Source organism: Haemaphysalis longicornis, unplaced genomic scaffold (genome assembly GCF_048455015.1).
Source record: "Haemaphysalis longicornis isolate Haplotype H1 unplaced genomic scaffold, Haemaphysalis longicornis Haplotype H1 scaffold_1, whole genome shotgun sequence".
NCBI lineage: Eukaryota > Metazoa > Arthropoda > Arachnida > Ixodida > Ixodidae > Haemaphysalis > Haemaphysalis longicornis.
The window spans coordinates 268,260,752-268,278,837 of record NW_027526203.1 but is presented as its reverse complement, the minus strand read 5'-3'; the positions used below and the strand labels follow the sequence as shown (position 1 = coordinate 268,278,837).

The 18,086-nt window shown below is 44.2% G+C and overlaps 1 protein-coding gene across 1 annotated transcript; it reads right to left on the bottom strand.

Annotated features, from left to right (window-relative positions):
- Positions 1-782: 782 nt before the first annotated feature.
- Positions 783-17,858, bottom strand: LOC144145615 (glyoxylate reductase/hydroxypyruvate reductase-like). The gene is made up of 9 exons (XM_077677294.1): positions 17,561-17,858; positions 17,349-17,479; positions 17,207-17,279; positions 17,020-17,136; positions 9,467-9,561; positions 5,975-6,052; positions 5,559-5,718; positions 4,496-4,626; positions 783-983 (listed from the first exon to the last, which is right to left on the bottom strand). Exons 1-9 carry the CDS (start codon positions 17,743-17,745, stop codon positions 865-867), a joined length of 1,089 nt encoding a protein of 362 aa, XP_077533420.1. The 5' UTR covers positions 17,746-17,858; the 3' UTR covers positions 783-864.
- Positions 17,859-18,086: the final 228 nt, after the last annotated feature.

Below are 18,086 nucleotides of genomic sequence, written 5' to 3'. Positions count from 1 at the left end.
TGACTGCAGACAACGCGACGAAAGCTGCGCGCTCTTTCCCAGAGAGAGGGGAAGCTCGCAGCGTTCTCTTCGGTGGCCTTCAATATATCACAGGCCGGCGAGTTTTTTCTTTTTCTCTGCAACGTGGAGGGGTCTATTTCCGGTCTGGTGCCACCAAAAAGCAGGCATGGCTGCCTGCTCGCAAGCGTGCGCTCAGGCTGGTAGGACGTTTTTGGAGCAATAAACGTTTGTTGTCGAGCAGTCTCGTTGAAAGGGGAGTATTGAGTTCGTCACTCGAATCCTGCAAGCACTCAAAACACACAAGAAACGCCAAAACTGTGCGCACAGGTTCAGGCATAGAAGAGGTTGGTACGCAGTGCTGGTGCTGGCGGATCATCACAGGAAAGGCAAGAAATAAGCCCCGAAGTTGACCAGTGACAGCCAATAGGACAGCCATGGCCTCAATGATGTTGTTTAGGCCATGCCAGGGGTGCATAATATGGAGAACTGAAGAGAGCACGGTTGGTTTTTCAGTGTCTTTCACAGCGATTTGCGTGCTAACCGCTTCACGTGCCCGTGTAATATTTGGCTCAGTTACTCCTGGCTGTGTATTTAAAAGCGTCGCGCAGGTTTACTTGCACTGCTGAAAGAGTGTTGCAGTGTCTCTTTAAGGGAAGATTTCCTCTGACTGTAAAAGTGCATCCTGTGTGTGCTGAAAGAGCGAGCGCTCCGCAGCATCTGCAAATGCCCAAATTTTCTCTTAGCTACTGTTTAGCAACAGAAAAAGACAAGCCAGAACAAACTGCGATTAAAACATTACACTATTTCTTGTTCATTTATGTGACCAGTGTAAACATAACTGCGATTGTATAACTCTGTTGGAGGCTAGTCCACTGTTGCAGGCATAGGGATGCCTTCAAGGGCGGCCAAGATATTCTGTGCCGTCAGCACGGCCATTGCAGTTCTCGTCTCAGTTGCTGCACTACCAATGTGCGGCAGGAGCACTGCAATCAGAGACAGAAAAGCATCGTTATTACCAGGCCCATGTTTGTAGAACACTGCACATGTAAAATATGAAATGGCCCCAGATGTGTTTAACACTCTACATTGCTTTTGCCACTGCAGTGACGTAAAATGGAGCCTAAAAAATATGCACTACAACCATGATGACTTAGGAAAGTGCTGATAGAGCTACATTTGGCCACACACAGGAGCCAAAAGGTTATGCAGCGTTTGCTTTGTAGTACTTAGGGAAGGCGTAGTCTGCCTGGTCAGCCTATGATTAACCTATTCTGTTCTATTGTAGGGCATTAGTGTTCGACTCTACTAAAGACAAAACCGAAGTTCTCACATTGTTAACACTAGCAAAATTAAAAAGGCCTTGCCATCTGACACAGCATATGTTAAGTTTCCTAGTATTAGGCACAGGGCCGGATTAACAGTTCTGAGGGCCCGGTTCAAAAAAACTAGGGGGACCCCTTTCCCCTTCCTCCTGGCTTACCCTCGTGTCATTTTTTAGACTTGACGCTTTTTACAATTCGCTACAAACAGCCCATCACATGCCGTATTTACTCGAAGAATCTCCAGAGTCTTTATGAACATTACCTGAACGTCTATATTTTCTTGGAGAGGACATGGATCGATTGTAATCGGAATTGAACTATACCAGGGGACGAAGAGACATAGACGGCAATAATATTTGTAGGGCTAGTTGATTCATACTGAAGGTAGGGTAAACTGTGCGAGAAGTTACGACAAAAGAAAAAAATACATACGACCCTTAGAAGTGCAATCTAAGGGCCGTATTATGAGACCCTCCTCCACTCCATTTGCTCCCTCCACTCGGCTGAGAGGAGGATTCCGCAATGCTTATGCATGGGGAAATCAATTTCAAGGACCTCCTTCACTGGAGGCTCGAGTGGAGGAAGGTTTCAGAATACCAGGGCAGGTTTCGTATGTGTTTCCTCCATCATCTTAACCTTTAGCGCAGTTTACCCTTGTTTCAATAGACAACATTCCCTCAGAAACCAGGAAGCGCTTTCGTGAACAATGGCTTCCTGATCTGCTTCCCTAATTCAGCAGCGCACGCTTTGGATGCCTGGGTGTGAACCCTGCTGAAGTGGACAGCTGGGCCTTTTTCCGAAACTGTTCGCACATCCCTTAAGTAAATACACTACCAATCATCTGGCTATTCTGTGATTTCATCCAGCAGAAGAAATTTAAGCTCTCTTAAAGCAGCGTTTCCATACAAACAGTGATACTATGTATATTGTACAAGCCAACTCAGCCCAACAAATAATTTAAATGTTCATTTTTGAAATATTTTCATCACGCGGGAGCTAAATCTTTTAGAAAAGGTGGCGCCTATAGAAAACAAGATTGGTACCGAACTTTCCCAAAAATGTTTTTAACAACACACTCAAAAAAACAATCATACCTACATGTATTTTCATTCATGAACAGAGTTCCCTTTTAAACAGGTAATACGTACATTTACACTTTCGACCTACATTTACACTTTCGCAGGCAGTATGCACTTTTATAAGAGCAGAAAACTCAGTCACATCACACACACACGTTTTCTGCTATTAAATTATGGAACAAATTTACCTTTCAACAAAAATTTTCTACTTCAACACACTGTAGAAAATAGGTTATGCGTTTTGCTGAAATTTAACCTTGAAATGGGGCGTGTATACATATTACATGTTTTCTCTTTTTATTCATCTTTTAATAAAAGAAAGAACGGTATGTATGTTTCTACAAGCAATTTCTTGCCTTTTGCTGGGACGGTTTGTTGAAGAGATCTTAATTAAGCATTGACCCCTCAAAAAATCCCAGTCCGGCTGCTCTCTGTGTCCCATCGGCTGGGTCACCTCCGTCGCTGTACACGATGCATGGTTTTGGCCGAGTGCAACATTTTTACTTCAGATTGAAGAACTGTGAGCTGATTTCAGGATTATGCACATTATGCAACAAACACCCTTTTCAAAGGGTTCACTATCGAATAGATAACCTCTATTTCAATCAGGGGAAATAAGCATGAGGCTTAAAATCTTTCGCACAAAACCACTAAGTCTCCCAATGCTTTCCAGCCCTCGGGAGAAGGAGGGGGGGGAGAGGGGGGGGCTAAGCTCGAGGGGCCCGGTTCATTTGAACCCTTTGAACCATGGATAACCCGCCTCTGAATAGGCAGTCTCATTTTTTTATGGTTATTTTTTCAGCTTGTTTCAGGAGCAAATGCTGCCCATTATAAAAAAAAAAAAGGTTCAAATCAGTATTCCTTTCATACACTTTTGTAGTGAGATGCTCACACACAACCCTACACTTCCCTGAAGGCCAACTGCACTCAAATTTCACCTTGGCTGAGTTTATTTTGAACGTGCAGTACGCGCCACCAAATCGACTGGGAAAAGATTGGTGGCCTTGTGAAATGCTTTGTTAGCAGATGATGCTGCACCTGCATGCAATTCGTACATGCATGAAGTGGAAGTGACATTTCAACCAGCTGGATGCTTGGTCGGCCGGCCAGCTACACAAACGATCGAGCTCCACTGAGTGCACTTCTCCCAGGGCTGCTGTTCATGTGCAAGGAGTTTGCACGCAGGCTTTCTCCTAAGCTGCTGGCCGCTCACTTGCCGGCTGCAACATCACTCCCACTGGCCGCAATTTCCGCTTCAAAATCGCTGATTTCTGCTGGCTGCTTGAAGTGTGCATGGGCATATTTCAGCTGTAATATTTCGTATCTTGAGGCAGAATACACGAAGGTAGGGTTTTTAAAAGGTTGAAATTTTCACTGCAGTTGGCCTTGAACCGTGAAGATATCTGCTCCAATCAAGATATTGTCATGACAGAATGACAACAACAGCAAGATTAATGCAAGCTGTGCTTAATTAGTCTCAATAATTAATGAAAAACATAGGCAGGAATGCAACGCCTAAGGTGTTTCCCACACCCGCTGAGTGGTGTCAGCGGGTGACGTCATACCCCGACTAGTACGGACTGGATGATGATGCTAAAAATAAATGCAAGACTGACAAGGTCGAGGCACAGTCCCTGTGCAAGCTTTTGTAACAGAGTCGAACCTTGGTGCTGCCATGTCAAAATCAAAACAGAAATCTTTCGTGCCTGCCCAACAGATAGCACCACCATCCTGAGGAACTTGAGTGAAACATCTGCAATACAAAGGTGCTAACTGGCAGCTTTACAAAACTGTGTGCAAGGTAAGGCCAGCCTTCATCTCCAGCCAGCATTTTTGTAACTTCTACGGCATTACAAAAACATGGAAGAAGCGTTCTTTTGTGAAGCAACCACTCTGTTAATGCTGATCGCACTAACAAAATGTTTGCAGGAAGAGATTACCCGAATTGGGTGGGCCCTGGGTGGGCCCACATTTGCTCCAAGCATCAACGGCGTGTGCTTCAGAGCCCCTTTAACAGATGCAGCTATGTTAATGTGCTTTTCCAGAGAAACAGGATGGAAGCTAATGTGTGGGCATATTTGCCAACACACTCACCGCAGTTTGGCACCTTCCTGAGCAGGTGGTCTTCAGGAAGTGGTTCTGGCGTCATGACGTCTAATCCAGCAGACCTGATCTTTCCACTTGTCAGAGCCTCACAGAGCGCTTCCTGATCCACTACGGGGCCCCTGTAGCAAGGGGGAGGAAAACAAGTTTGCACTATCAGCAGCTGCATGGCACAACATACACACTACTAGCGGAAGTGCGAGATCCGACTAGACTGATAGTTTCTACAATGGAGCACGGAACTGAGGCACAGACAGAGCCACATGAAATAAATGCTCAAGTGCAACTAGAACAGTTCCCAACGTAAACAAAGTTTAGAAGGTATTGGTTAGTACACAGTCGGTGCATGTATCTAAGCATAGACATATGCACACTCACGCAGAATGCGCCGCATAACTTCAAGCCCGGATTAAATTTTGAAAAGCTAAATTTTTCAGGCACGGGCTGTCTCACAATATTTTTACATTTCTGATTAGCTAAGATGAACTAATCAATTTTTTAAACGAGTGAAGCCAGAATCTTTAAACACAAAGTTGTAGACAGTCCCAGTATCAGGGGCTATTTGTTTGGGCTGTCAAAGAAAATTAGGAATATACTTTGCAGAAGATGAAAACTATGACCCTCAGGATGTAATCCCCCACCTGCCCCCTCCTCAAGATGAAGACTCCACAAGCATTCATGCAATTGTGTGGTTTGTACTTCAAAATCGCTCAAGTGCTGTGTGTTCCCTATGCCTGTGTCTGCTCTTGGCTATGCTATTCAACACCAGCCACATTTGTAGCAAGTCATTCAACAAGACAGCCCACCCTAGTTTTCTTCACAGCCTAAAAAAATCCCGACCAGAGTTCAGTGACTGCTACAAGTTGTAGCAGTCACTGAACTCACCAATGCAAATTTCAACAAAACAACTGATATAGTAAGAACAACTGCACGTACCAGTTACATTAATAAATCATGGCACTCATTTCATCTACGATTTGCTTTTATGCCCCTTCCACAATACTCCAGCTACAAGGTTTTAAACACAGTTTTTATAAAGCAAAGTCCAACGTACCTGCTGATGTTGATAAATGTGGCTGTTTTTTTCATCAGGTTGAAGGCTTCTCTGTTAAACATTCCTTTTGTTTCAGGGTTCAGGGCACAGCAGACTATCACAAAATCAGACTGTTTCAGCAGGTCATCCAGTCTTGTAAACTGAGCACCTAACACCTCGGCTGTGAGAATAAAAAAACAGAACAATGAAGATGACACCCTTTTCTGAACGATACCTGTACCACACGTACGTTTCAAAGGCCTTCGAGCGAATTGTCTATCAAGTGAGCTCTCAATTGCACTCTCTTACATGGGGCACAGGAAAGGCCGCCGAGTTGTCACCTGGTCAGCTTAAAGCATTTACCACAACGAGAGCTCAGGTCTGTAATCACCAACCCTAGCCTAGCAAACTACAAATTTGGTGCGCTTGACACTTACCTGGAGGCTTGTGAGTTCTTGAATGATAAAGGAACCTTGACACCTTAAACGCCTTTAGTCTCTCGAGGATCCCAAGTCCTGGCAGGGGAAAAAAATGGGGGCATCGTAAGACACGACTATACGACATCTTCATTCAACAGAAGAGCACCGTGCAGTTCAGACGAAAGCTGCATTTATCGTTTGTTCGGAATCTAAACTGCTGGACATGCCAGCACAAGTATCATTCCCAAACACCTACAAGTCTTGCAGATGACTGCAAAAAAAGTGGTGAGTTTTTTTTTTTTTTTAACAATTATGCAAGGGCTAAATATAGACGAACCGCTTGATATTTTTCACGAAACAGGATTCATCTGATTTGGGCCTTCCTCCAATTGACCACTACTTAATAACACATCTATATTGCCAACTGGGGTAGCTTAAAACTCATGGTTGTAGCGTGACAAGGTGTTTTATTGAAGTAGTCCCTATCATTTCGTTTGTTTAAGACATGCACGAGTGGAATTCAGTACTGCAATCAGCAACTTGTATTCAAGAAATTTTCAAAGGCTTCTAGAAAACGAATTAATGAATTAACCAATTTAAAAACCGGAAAGCACTTGGCACTTGCACACAATAATGACGATGACAAAAACTAACTTTAGCATGTTGTATGGTATGTTATAATACTTGGGGTATACCTTAATTAAGCAGTTCCCCTTGGCTAGAAGTCTGTCTATCCAAAGTTAGCTAGTCCTTTCCTGACAACAATGCTAGGCACCTAAAGAGATAGTTGCTACACTCATTGGCATCATTTTTGAAGCGAAGCTTTAGTGTTCTCACTGATGGCATCTGTAACGCGAATAGACCCTGCAGAAAAGCCAACCTTCCCTGACGATGATGACTGTGGGTGAAGTGTAGCAAAATTAAAACGCTTCCCTCCGAAGCTTTGAATACAGAAAAAAAAAAAAAATCAATTCAAACCTTGTATGCCAATTTTTCAATTTGCAAATTTTAGTCCTCTAGCAGTAACAAATACAGCTTGAGTAGTTTTGATTTATGCAGTATCTGATTTATCAAGAAACTGCACGGTTTCAGTAAACTTTACGTATGTATGAATATACTGTAACCCCCCTCAAAGGGTGACTCATTAAAGCAAGAAACCATCCAACCCGAAATATTTCACAATATAATCAAAACTGAAAAGCCTAGCTTCTATGCTTCCAACTTCAAGTCCAAGATTCAACTGCCACTCCATTCACTAGAATGCAACATTACAGCTACGCAGGCAAGTTGTATACCTTTCTCAAACTTTTTTACCAAAATAGACCTACTGATGCTAAAAATGGCCAAAGTTCAATTAAAACCCATATGAACTCTGCAAGATCGTCGCAAAAATATAATGTTTTGGCTCTCACAAGAAAGCTGTGGTCAGAGTGCGATTAACAGTAGAAGGGCGAAGCCCTGGCAGGGAGAATTCGTACGTACGATGAAGTGTGGTCATCACGCTCGAAGGTTTAAAAATTTTATTAAGCAAAGTAGAAGGCACCCACACAGCATGTCACTGTTTGCCTGTCAACTATTTGCAATCAAGCCTGTGCCTAGTGGACCCCCAGCCGGCCACGTGAACTAACTCACCTGCCTCGAGGAGAAGCTTCTATCTCCCCACAGCACCCTGGGCCACACAGGTCAAGAGATGAAACGTTTAGAGTGGGCCAAGTGATGGAAACTTTTTTGCTTCCCCTCTCTTTGCCACTGCAATTTTCTCATTATCTGATGGACTGTAATCTCACATTTGCTAGCGCATGACATTTCGTGATTTAAAGGCTCACCTGCAAACACACTACTGATGTGCCATCGTCGGGTTGCAGTAATATCAATTTCAGTAGTAACACCTATCGAATTCGCACTTTTACCGCTGACAGTACATACATGCACCAGCTTATACTTGAAAATAAGAAGCAACAATGATCCAAACAGGAGCAGCCATTTGGACATGGTCTGTAAGTAAAGCTATATAATGCATCTCAAAAAAAAAAAAAAAAAAAAAAAGAACTGCGTGCACATTAATGGGGACAGGAACACATGAAGACAGCACAAGCACAGCACATGTGTCCCTGTCCCCGTTAATTTGCGCGCAGTTTGTTTTTTGAGATGCATCGTTACCAACTCGCCCAACTTTCAACCCTTTTAAAGCTACCTATATGAGCACTAATCACACCTGCCCATTGTTGAGAAAGTTCAAATTACACTAAAGAGGGAGCTTGTGCGAGTTGGTACAACATACGTGTCAACTTTAAAACAGTGCAATCGACACGGCACCAGTCTTTTACCATTAGGTCCCTCTTTGGTGGTAATTTTTTGAAGTTCAGATAGGGTGTTACAGGCCAAGGCTACACCTGGGCTACGAGGAAGCTTCGCCTTGCCACCATGGAGGGCTCTGAAGTGACAGGCAGAACGTAGTGGAGAGCTACACACTATTTTAGACCATCTGAGGAAATCGCAATACATGGCTGTTTTTTACCTTCACCAAAAAAGCAGCTGCAATGGCAAACAATTGAGCCTGCAACGTCATGCTCATAAACGCAAGCTTGCCCTCTGTCAGTGCCTAAATTTAATACCTTGTTTTACTATGCTCTATATTCCCACTTTATTAATTTTTTTTTCCCATCACGGTGTACAGTGCCAAATAGATGTCAACCACTTGCTTGTTTCTAAGGCAAGCCAGACTAAAAAAACATTTAGAATGGTCCCTTAAAAAGATTTTTAATGCTTAGTGCACCCCTACTGTAAAATACCGAGCAAGCACCACCCCTGTAGGCAAGTTGATATCACCGGCAATGTGGAGAGAGCGCGCTATCCCAGAACGGCACCAAAATTCAAGATGGCGGTGACAAAGATCCCCCCCCGCCAAGAAAAAAATGGAACCCAAAATTTTGCCAAAGAATGTTAGTTATAGCTCTCAAAACCACCTAAAGACTCCTCCGAGTCAGCCCCAAAAAAAGTTGTATAGGAATCCACGTGTAAGAATGCGCAGTAGACCGACACAGCCAAAAGAAAAACAAGAAATGGCGCGCAGAGATCGGGCTATCAGGCGTGGAGGAAAAAAAAAAGTTTCCTCCATGCTATCAGCCTGCTAACCAGGATTGGGTTGGATTGGATTACAGACTGGCCATGGCACACCAGTGTTGCCTGCGCGCAGTGGATATCAGGGTGCGGAACAAAGAAGTGGGGGCGCTTTGCCGAAACGGCGCGGAAATTTAGGGAGGGAGGAAGGAGGAGGAGGAGGAGGAGGAGGGGGCACCTGTTCAGAATTTTACATTACACATTACTGCTCAACTTTAAATGCAAATTTTGCTCATAGCTGCAAGCACAGTTTCCTGCGCTGATAGGCCAAGTTTGCTTGTGATACGAAAGAGGTGAACGTCTGCCATTTTGCTGGCTCATTTTTTTGCCACGCAAAAGAGCGCAACACTTTGAAGTGCTTGACAGTGACGCAAGGCTGGTGGCACTTGCCTATGTTGCCCATGCCAACAATTCCGACCGTGGATCCCCTGATCTCCGAGCCACACATCCAAGTTGGGCTCCATGCACACCTGGCCCACTCTCCACTGGAACAGCAAAGAGGTGAAAGCACACTGAGCAACCTGTTAATGCCACGACAGGTGGACATAGTGGCCAGAAATGTTTTGTGGGACGAGGCAAGTGCATCAGCTAAATGCAACAATAAGAGGCTTCCTCAGCCTGCACAATTTCTCGGCTGCTTCAGAGGCTTGAGTAAGCTCAACATTGGCACTATGAATAAAGTTTAGCAGCCGAGTTGTTTTATCTCAAACACGAGATATTAAGGTAACACAGTCAGACTGCTTGAAATTTCAAGACACTGCTAGAGAAAAAGGCGTGTATTGTTTTGAGCCATTATATTGATACTAATTGATAAGGGTCATTCCACGCGAAACGTCCCAGCCCAAAAATCGACCATCGCCAATTTCATTGAAAAAATTTGTGCTAGGTGCTGATGAAGTGTAGAAGGTCGGCACGGAGTATTTCCCTTGAAAAAAATTTTTCGGTCGCGGGAGCGCTCCTTGAAATTTCTGCAAACACGCAAAATGTGGTTGGAGATAATAAATTTTAAATAAATAGCGAAACTATGTGTAATGCCAAATATTGACTTGAATCATTCCCCTTGCATTGTTCTTTGATGTGGGACTGTGTCTGAAGCTGTGTAAATATTTTTGGCGTTGTATTGGCTAAGTAAAACACAAAAAATGGCACGTTTTTAGGAATTTTTTGCAAAGGCACCTTGAAAGTTTCACCCAAAATATTTCTATCGTGCATTAATGTGGCCCTTGAGTGTCGAGCAAAAATAATTTAAGCCGATTACAGAGCGTACTTTTCAAGCAAATTGCTTACAAAGATGCAAGAAAATGAGTTTTTGCCGAACTTCACACCTAAAAAAAGCCCCAAGGCCCTCGAGGTAAAATTAGATGAGATGGCTCATTATACGCACCAGCACCTTGCCTTTTAATTTAGAAAATTTGATTCGGGTAAATTTTGTTTGAGGCGAGAAAAAAAATTTTAAAGTTCACAATCAGCTGCACTTGTGTCCACTATGCAACTGCGCCCCCAACTCGGAACGCATTCGTGCCGCCACCCCTTTTTGTGGCAGGCATGTGCACACGTGGCTCGGTACTGAATGAACATTGGTTTTGTCGCTTGACAACACAAAAAATACACCGTAAACAACATACTCCACTCTGTCACTTTTTTATTTTAAAGTCTTTGCCCAGTCACTTCCCATCATTGCAGTTTACATATTTAAGAGCGCAGTGCTCGGAATACAGAAACAAAATCAGCCTCAACTAAAAGAAGAAATTTATTATTTCTTTGACGGAGCTTCTTCGCAATACAAGAAAAAAAAAAGTAACTTCGTGAGTCTCTTCTACAAAAGGATGGCCATAAACTGTCGGCATAATAGAATTTCTTTGCCACTTTACACGGCAAAAGTGGATGTCACGGCGTTGGCGGCGCACTTAAACGTCGGACGGAAAGAGCATTTCTCCAGACACCTTCTCAAGATCAGATTGAGACCCGAAAGAACCTGTATGCCTGGGCTAAAACAATATAAAAGGAGTAATGGTTCCAAGTTCTAAAATACAAGACACAAGAGCACAACTTGGTTCAACATTCGCCAATGCAATCCCAGTCAAAGGAGCGCGACAATTTCAGACCACCTACTCTTTCAACACTTTTTTTTACCATTGCATCCTAATCAAGCTAGAAAGAAATTAAGGTAAAAAAAGAAGAACAAGGCAGACTTCGTTGACGGTGATTATTCACCTGGTGAAGCGTTGAATATCTGTGAACAACAAAAAAAACCGTAGGCAAAAGAAACAAGTGGAAAGAAATGGTATGTTTGCAGTGAAAAATATTGTGCGTTGAATTTTCTGGGGCTATGTGAAGTGTGTTGCGCAGGCAAACTTACTCTGCGATCGTTCTTTCTCAGCATCAGACAGATTAGGTCCAGCTCGCTGATAACTGCCACTACAAAACACTCACTTGCTGTGTTGACTGTACGAATACCCAAAAATAAAAATGACGGAAGCTCACACTAACACGCAAGACTTGAAAGTAGCGAAGCTGTACGCAACAGCAGCTGTTTCCTCTTTTCCACCTCACGGCGTCGTTTAAGCCTCACCAGTTTATGAGTGACCACCGCTGGATATTCATCTTCCTTCATCGCACACGGCTCTGCGCCGCACGTGGTCTCCTGGCCTCCATTCGTGCTGCGCGCTTATCACTGCGGCGGCGGCGGCTTGCTTGCAGATTCCCGTTCCCTCCTCCCCTGTCTCTCCCCTGCCGTCTATCTGTCCCTACCCTAAGGCCGCTGCTCCGTGCCGGGCACTTGCGGAAGGGGGTTGACCTCTAGCGCTCAATGTCAAAACTGGTCATCCCGCGAAGACTTGCCGAGATAGTGTAGTGTAGCTCCCGCCACAAAAGTGGCAGAGTGGAGTATGTTGTTTACGGTGTATTTTTTGTGTTGTCAAGCGACACAACCAATGTTCATTCAGTATCGAGCCACGTGTGCACATGCCTGCCACAAGAAGGGGTGGCGGCACGAATGCGTTCCGAGTTGGGGGCGCAGTTGCATAGTGGACACAAGTGCAGCTGATAATGAACTTTAAAAATTTTTTTCTCGCCTCAAACAAAATTTACCCGAATCAAATTTTCTAAATTAAAAGGCAAGGTGCTGGTGCGTATAATGAGCCATATCATGTAATTTTACCTCGAGGGCCTTGGGGCTTTTTTTAGGTGTGAAGTTCGGCAAAAACTCATTTTCTTACATCTTTGTAAGCAATTTGCTTGAAAAGTACGCTCTGTAATCGGCTTAAATTATTTTTGCGCGACACTCAAAGGCCACATCAATGCACGATGGAAATAGTTTGGGTGACACTTTCATGGTGCCTTTGCGAAAAATTCCTAAAAACGTGCCATTTTTTGTGTTTTTACTTAGCCAATACAACGCCAAAAATACTTACACAGCTTCAGACACAGTCCCACATCAAAAAACAATGCAAGGGGAATGATCCAAGTTAATATTTGTCATTACACATAGTTTCACTATTTATTTAAAATTTATTATCTCCAACCACATTTCGCGTGTTTGCAGAAATTTCAAGGAGCGCTCCCGCGACCGAAAAATTTTTTTCAAGGGAAATACTCCGTGCCGACCTTCTACACTTCATCGGCACCTAGCACAAATTTTTTCAATGAAATTGGCGATGGTCGATTTTTGGGCTGGGACGTTTCGCGTGGAATGACCCATAATAATTATGCTACGAACAAAATAAATCAAATGCTAACGTCAGTACAGTGCGGAGGTTACAATGCAATTTGAAATAATAAGCTAGCGCGCACGCACACACACACACACACACACACACACACACACACACACACACACACACACACACACACACACAACACAACACACACACACACACACACAAAACGGTGAAATATTACCGGGCATGAAGCAAACATGCCCAGCTGGTTCTCGCTAAAACATAATATTCGGCAACTTTTCATTAGGCCAGTGGTTCTCAGCCATGACTCCCCCGGGGACCCCTTTCGGGCTTGCGGTAGGGATGGGGGACCCCACGATGGAGCGTATGTTGATCGGGTCCATAATGTTAAACAAGTTGTACTGGAATCTATAAGTCTTCAGGACACCCATATGCTGCCTTTTGTGGGTCTGCTTTTTTTTTTGTCTTCTCATAGCTGGCGTGTTGTGCACAAATCAGATGTTAAAATATGTGCTACGCGGAGAAGCTAAACGTACAAGTAATGCGGCGGAGTCAGCTTTTTGTATTGCAAGGAAATGTGTGCAAAATCGAGAAAAAAATGGCGGGGGAAAAGTTTTGAGGGAAGCTTCGCGGACCCCTAAAATGCTCTCGCGGACCCCCTGGGGTCCGCGGAACCCCATTTGAGAACCACTGCATTAGGCAATTGTATAGAATACACAAAACACACAACACAGACCAATCATGATAACGCATGTGGCTTAGGCAGTAACTTTGTCTCTCCACAATGTGGCACCACCTGCTATTCCAAACCAATCCCATCCAAGCAAATCATGCGCTGATACCCCGGCATGTAGCGGGTCTCTGCAGCCACGGCGTCCGCAGCATCAAGCGATGCCAGCTTCCAACTAGGCTACCGGGGAGGCTTCACGGTAGCTTAGTTGGTACGGCACTGCACATGTACTGCGAAGGTCGTGGGTCCAGGTCCCACCCAAAGGGCACATTTTTCTCTGCTTTCCTTCTATCTTTCAAACACTATATCTGTTTCAAGAAGAATGAATGACAAACGACTTATTCCCCTTTGCCTCCCTTGGTGCTCTTGACTGCTAGCCTTCCTTTCAGTGTGTGTGCATTAATGTACATATACAGGGTGTTACATCGAAAAATGAAACACTCTAAATTTTTTTTCCAGACCGAACTACTGCTCCCTTCTCACTTGTTGTCTGTTTGACACCGGGACACTGGGAACAATGAGGATGCTTACCTGTCTATTCTGAAAATAAATAAATAACAATTTATCGCCCATGGTAAAATGGTGGCTAATTTGGATATGCAAGCTGATCTTGAACGGCGCCACCTGGGATGTGCAAAAGGAAACGCAGCATGATGGCGATTCACGATAGGAAGGAGCCAAAGCAGGCAGCAGAAGATCAAAAAACCTCTTTCGTTGGTAGTTTGTGATGGCCACAAATAGCTACAAAAGAGCTCGTACGAATCATTGCTCATGGCACGCCGGGCACCGGCTTCGGCGTTCCAGGGCTCCGGCGGTCGATGCCCTCTCGCAGTTAGCCGCCCTCTCTTGCTTACGGCGGCGGACACGGAAAAGATAAACCTTTAGAGTGGTTCTCTTTTTCTTCTTTCTTGTTGTTGGGTCCGAAATTACCCGATTCTGCTCTCTTTGCGGCCATAATACGGGAAACAAACAGTCGCCGCTCTGGGAATAGGGAGGACACACCTGAGGCCTTTCGGTCGAGGGGGGAAGCCGAACTAAACTGAGGGTGACGACCGGTGTGCGTCGTCTTCCTGTGAGCGGAGAGCTCCTGCTTCTACTCGTCACTTGGACATCAAATAAGAAGGAAGGGGGGGAGGGGGGGGGGGAAGGGAGCTGTCGCGTTCGCTTTGAAGCGTGAACTGGATGTCGGGGTGGAGGGAATTTGATGCTTTTCGTAACTAAACTTCGGTGGTCTACAGTGCGCAAAGACTTTGTATGTCTATGTCTTTACATTGTTTACATGTCTGTACATCCGTATTGTTGTCTGTATTCTTGTGTCTACACCATTGTTGTGTCTATACCATTGTTTTTACCTTCCCCTTATGTAACACCCCGCAAGGGCTCCCTGAGGGTAACCTCAACATTGACGATGCTGCACAACTCAGCGGTTCTGCACGTAAAGTGAAAGTGTGTGGTACCCTTTTATTGTACAGTTTATTGTTGTTTTTGCTTGTTGGCCAATGTTAGGCCCATCGCTGTTGTTCCTGCTGAAATTGTATGAACGCCCACCTGCTATGGTCTCGCCCGAGACTGGCAGTATTGAAAATAAATAAATAAATAATAAAGTATTCCCGCGGTTCATCGATGTCAATACCAGACAACTGGTTTCAGATCGTCCATCGTCTGCTTTTGCCATGTTACCCCGCTTTCCGAAACACGGCTCCAGATTCTTTGTTCATGTTTGTTGCTTTGTTCTAGAGTTACTTTTATTACTTAGCGCATGCGTGTCTGTGCTTGTGACTTGGCACCATGACATCATTCCCTGCTGGTGAACAGGCTGCCTTTTCACCTGCTGTGAATGATCTAATGACTGATATAATCCTGCCTTTCCTTTTGCATATCCCAGGTGGTTCCGTCGTTCCAAGATCACTTCGCACGTCCGAATTGGCCGCCATTTTTCTATAGGCGAAAATTGTTTTTATTTATTTTTGGAATAAACAGATAAGCACCCTTGTTGTTCCTGGTATCAAACAAAAGAGACCACAAAATGCAACCTTCATGTGAAGTCTGAGCACGAACGGAGCAGCGGTTCGTGCAGGAAAAAAATTTAATGTGTTCCATTTACCAATGTGACACCCTGTATTGTTCAGAAGAAAGATTCCTGGCTACAAGGTTAACTGTAAGATTGAACAGTCACAGCAAAAAAGCACCACAAGATATATTCTAGCGTTTCAACCGTAGGTGCTAGTCCCCAGCACAAATGTTATTCCCATGCCACACATGCATGAAAAATGGCATTAAGGGTTTAACGCCTTAAGAAACCAAATGACATTATTTAGGCGGGCTGTACTACATGCCAGAATGCACAGGCATTAAAAGTGTTAGGCATGATGGCGATTATGCCCGAAAAAATAAATGCACTCATTATTTGGTTTTAACGTGGAGAAAAACGCTTTTTGTCAAAAAAAACGTTGTCCCCAAGAAGGCATAAAAAATCAGCTTGCTTCGTCTGTTTCCACATCAACACTGGTGCCAAGAGTTTTGTTGGTTTCATTTGTGCCCATTGCGTTCGAGAGTAGGCAGATCGAATGCGATCGTGAAGGCGAATGAGTTGTATGGGGACTCCTTAAACCAAAAATGGCATTAGAGCAAACGGCATTAGATTTTTGCATGTAGCAGTGAATTAATGGCAATAAAACGTAAAACATTATGCACTTAAAGGGACCCTGCAGCACTTACCACCGACTACTCGTAATGTATTTTGGAATAGTCTATTGTCCCACCAACCTCCTCCCTCTCAACTCGACCGCAGACTACGTGACAAAAGCTGCGTGCTCCCTCCCAAAGAGGGGGGTATCTTGTGGCGTTCTCTTCAGCAGCCTTCGACATATCACAGGTTGGGGAGTTTTCTCGTTTTCTCTGCAGCGTGGAGGGGTCTATTTCCAGTTTGGTGCAACAAAAAAACCACTCGCCAGCGTGCGCTCAGGCTGGTAGGGCGTTTTTGAAGCAATAAACGTTTGTTGTTGAGTGGTCTGGTTGAAGGGAAGTATTTAGTTCGTCACTCAAACTCCGCACTCACGCAAAACACAAAAGAAACGCCAAAATTGTTTGAAATGTTCAGACAAAGAAGAGGTTGATGCACAGCGCCGACGACAGCCGATCATCACAGGAAATGCCAGAAATAAGCCGTGAAGTTGACCAGAAACAGCCAATAGGACAGCCCTCGTTGAAGTGACACAAGTACAGCGGTGCCAGTGGTGCATAATGAGGGAAATTGAAGAGAGCGCGGTTGATTTTTCCACATCTTTCAGTGCTATTTGCATGCTTACCACTTCACGTACAAGTGTAATATTTGGCTCAGGCATTCCTGGAAGTGTAATCTACACGTCACGCAGGTTTACTTGCACTGCTCAATGAGTGTTGTTGCAGGGTCCCTTTAAGGTCATTTTTCGGGTACGTGTGGCACGGGTATTAGCATAAACCTTATGCTTTTCGCTGTGGCTATTCAATCGTGTATATATATCTAATACACACATACAGAGAGAGATTTTTACCTGCCTATTGCCTCGTGAGCTTCAAACAGTCGCCGACAAGTCGCCAGGAGAAGAGCGATTCCCAGCTCAGCTGTTGCGTCTGTTAGCACATGAGGCGTATTGCCAATTGCTATTCGTCTGCAACCAAACAAGGAATTATTATTTTCTGTACGCAACACTACAGCAGTGCCAGGCATCTAAAATTTACCTTTTCCGGCACTCTGAAACATCAACATGGTCATATCCAACTGACATGGTGCCGACAACTTTCAAGTTCGAGCCTGTATGGAATGACACATTTTAACAAGCGAAATCAACACGACGAAGTACGCAAATCGAAAAGGACTTACCAGCGGCGTCCAACAATTCACGATCGACCTTCTCGGTTACCAAGCAAAACAAGGCGTCTTTGCCGGCAATTTTTTGCAGAAGAGCCGGTCGCGGAATCGGCTTATCCTCGCTCCAAACATCAACATCGCATCTGAAAGAATATCAGAAAATACATTAACTTCTGGACAACCAATAATTTAAAGAAAAGAGCAAATCAAAACTAGCGTATTACTTTTCGGCCAGAAGATCTAGAGCTTCTTTGGCAACGTCTGGCCGTGTGACGAGCACGCTCGGTCTCTGTGCAGGGCCCATTATTGATATGCTTGATCGTTGCAGGAGATGTTTAGAAATATTAACTGAGCTAAAGGACAAAAGGGTACGCCGTACGGTTATCAACGACAGGCACGGGTGCAACATTTGACGTCAAATACGCCTCAAGGAAATGTGATAACAACCCATAGCACCACAGCTTCGTGAATGTACCAGCGGCCAGCGTCGCCAGCGCCTGATTTCTGATATGATTTCATTTCGATAAATCCTACCAGCCACCAGACTATTTTCGCTATGTCGCACTACGCGATAAAAAATAAACCTCAAGGTAAAAGACACTGTTCTAAATGTTTCGCGAAAATAGTCAAGTATTAAAATTAAATCACTAAATTAACGTTTTTTGACAGAGTTGGTAAGCATAAATAGTTATTAATTTTGTGAGAACGTCGCTAACGCGCAAGCGCGCATTCAATAAGGGTCAGCGGTAC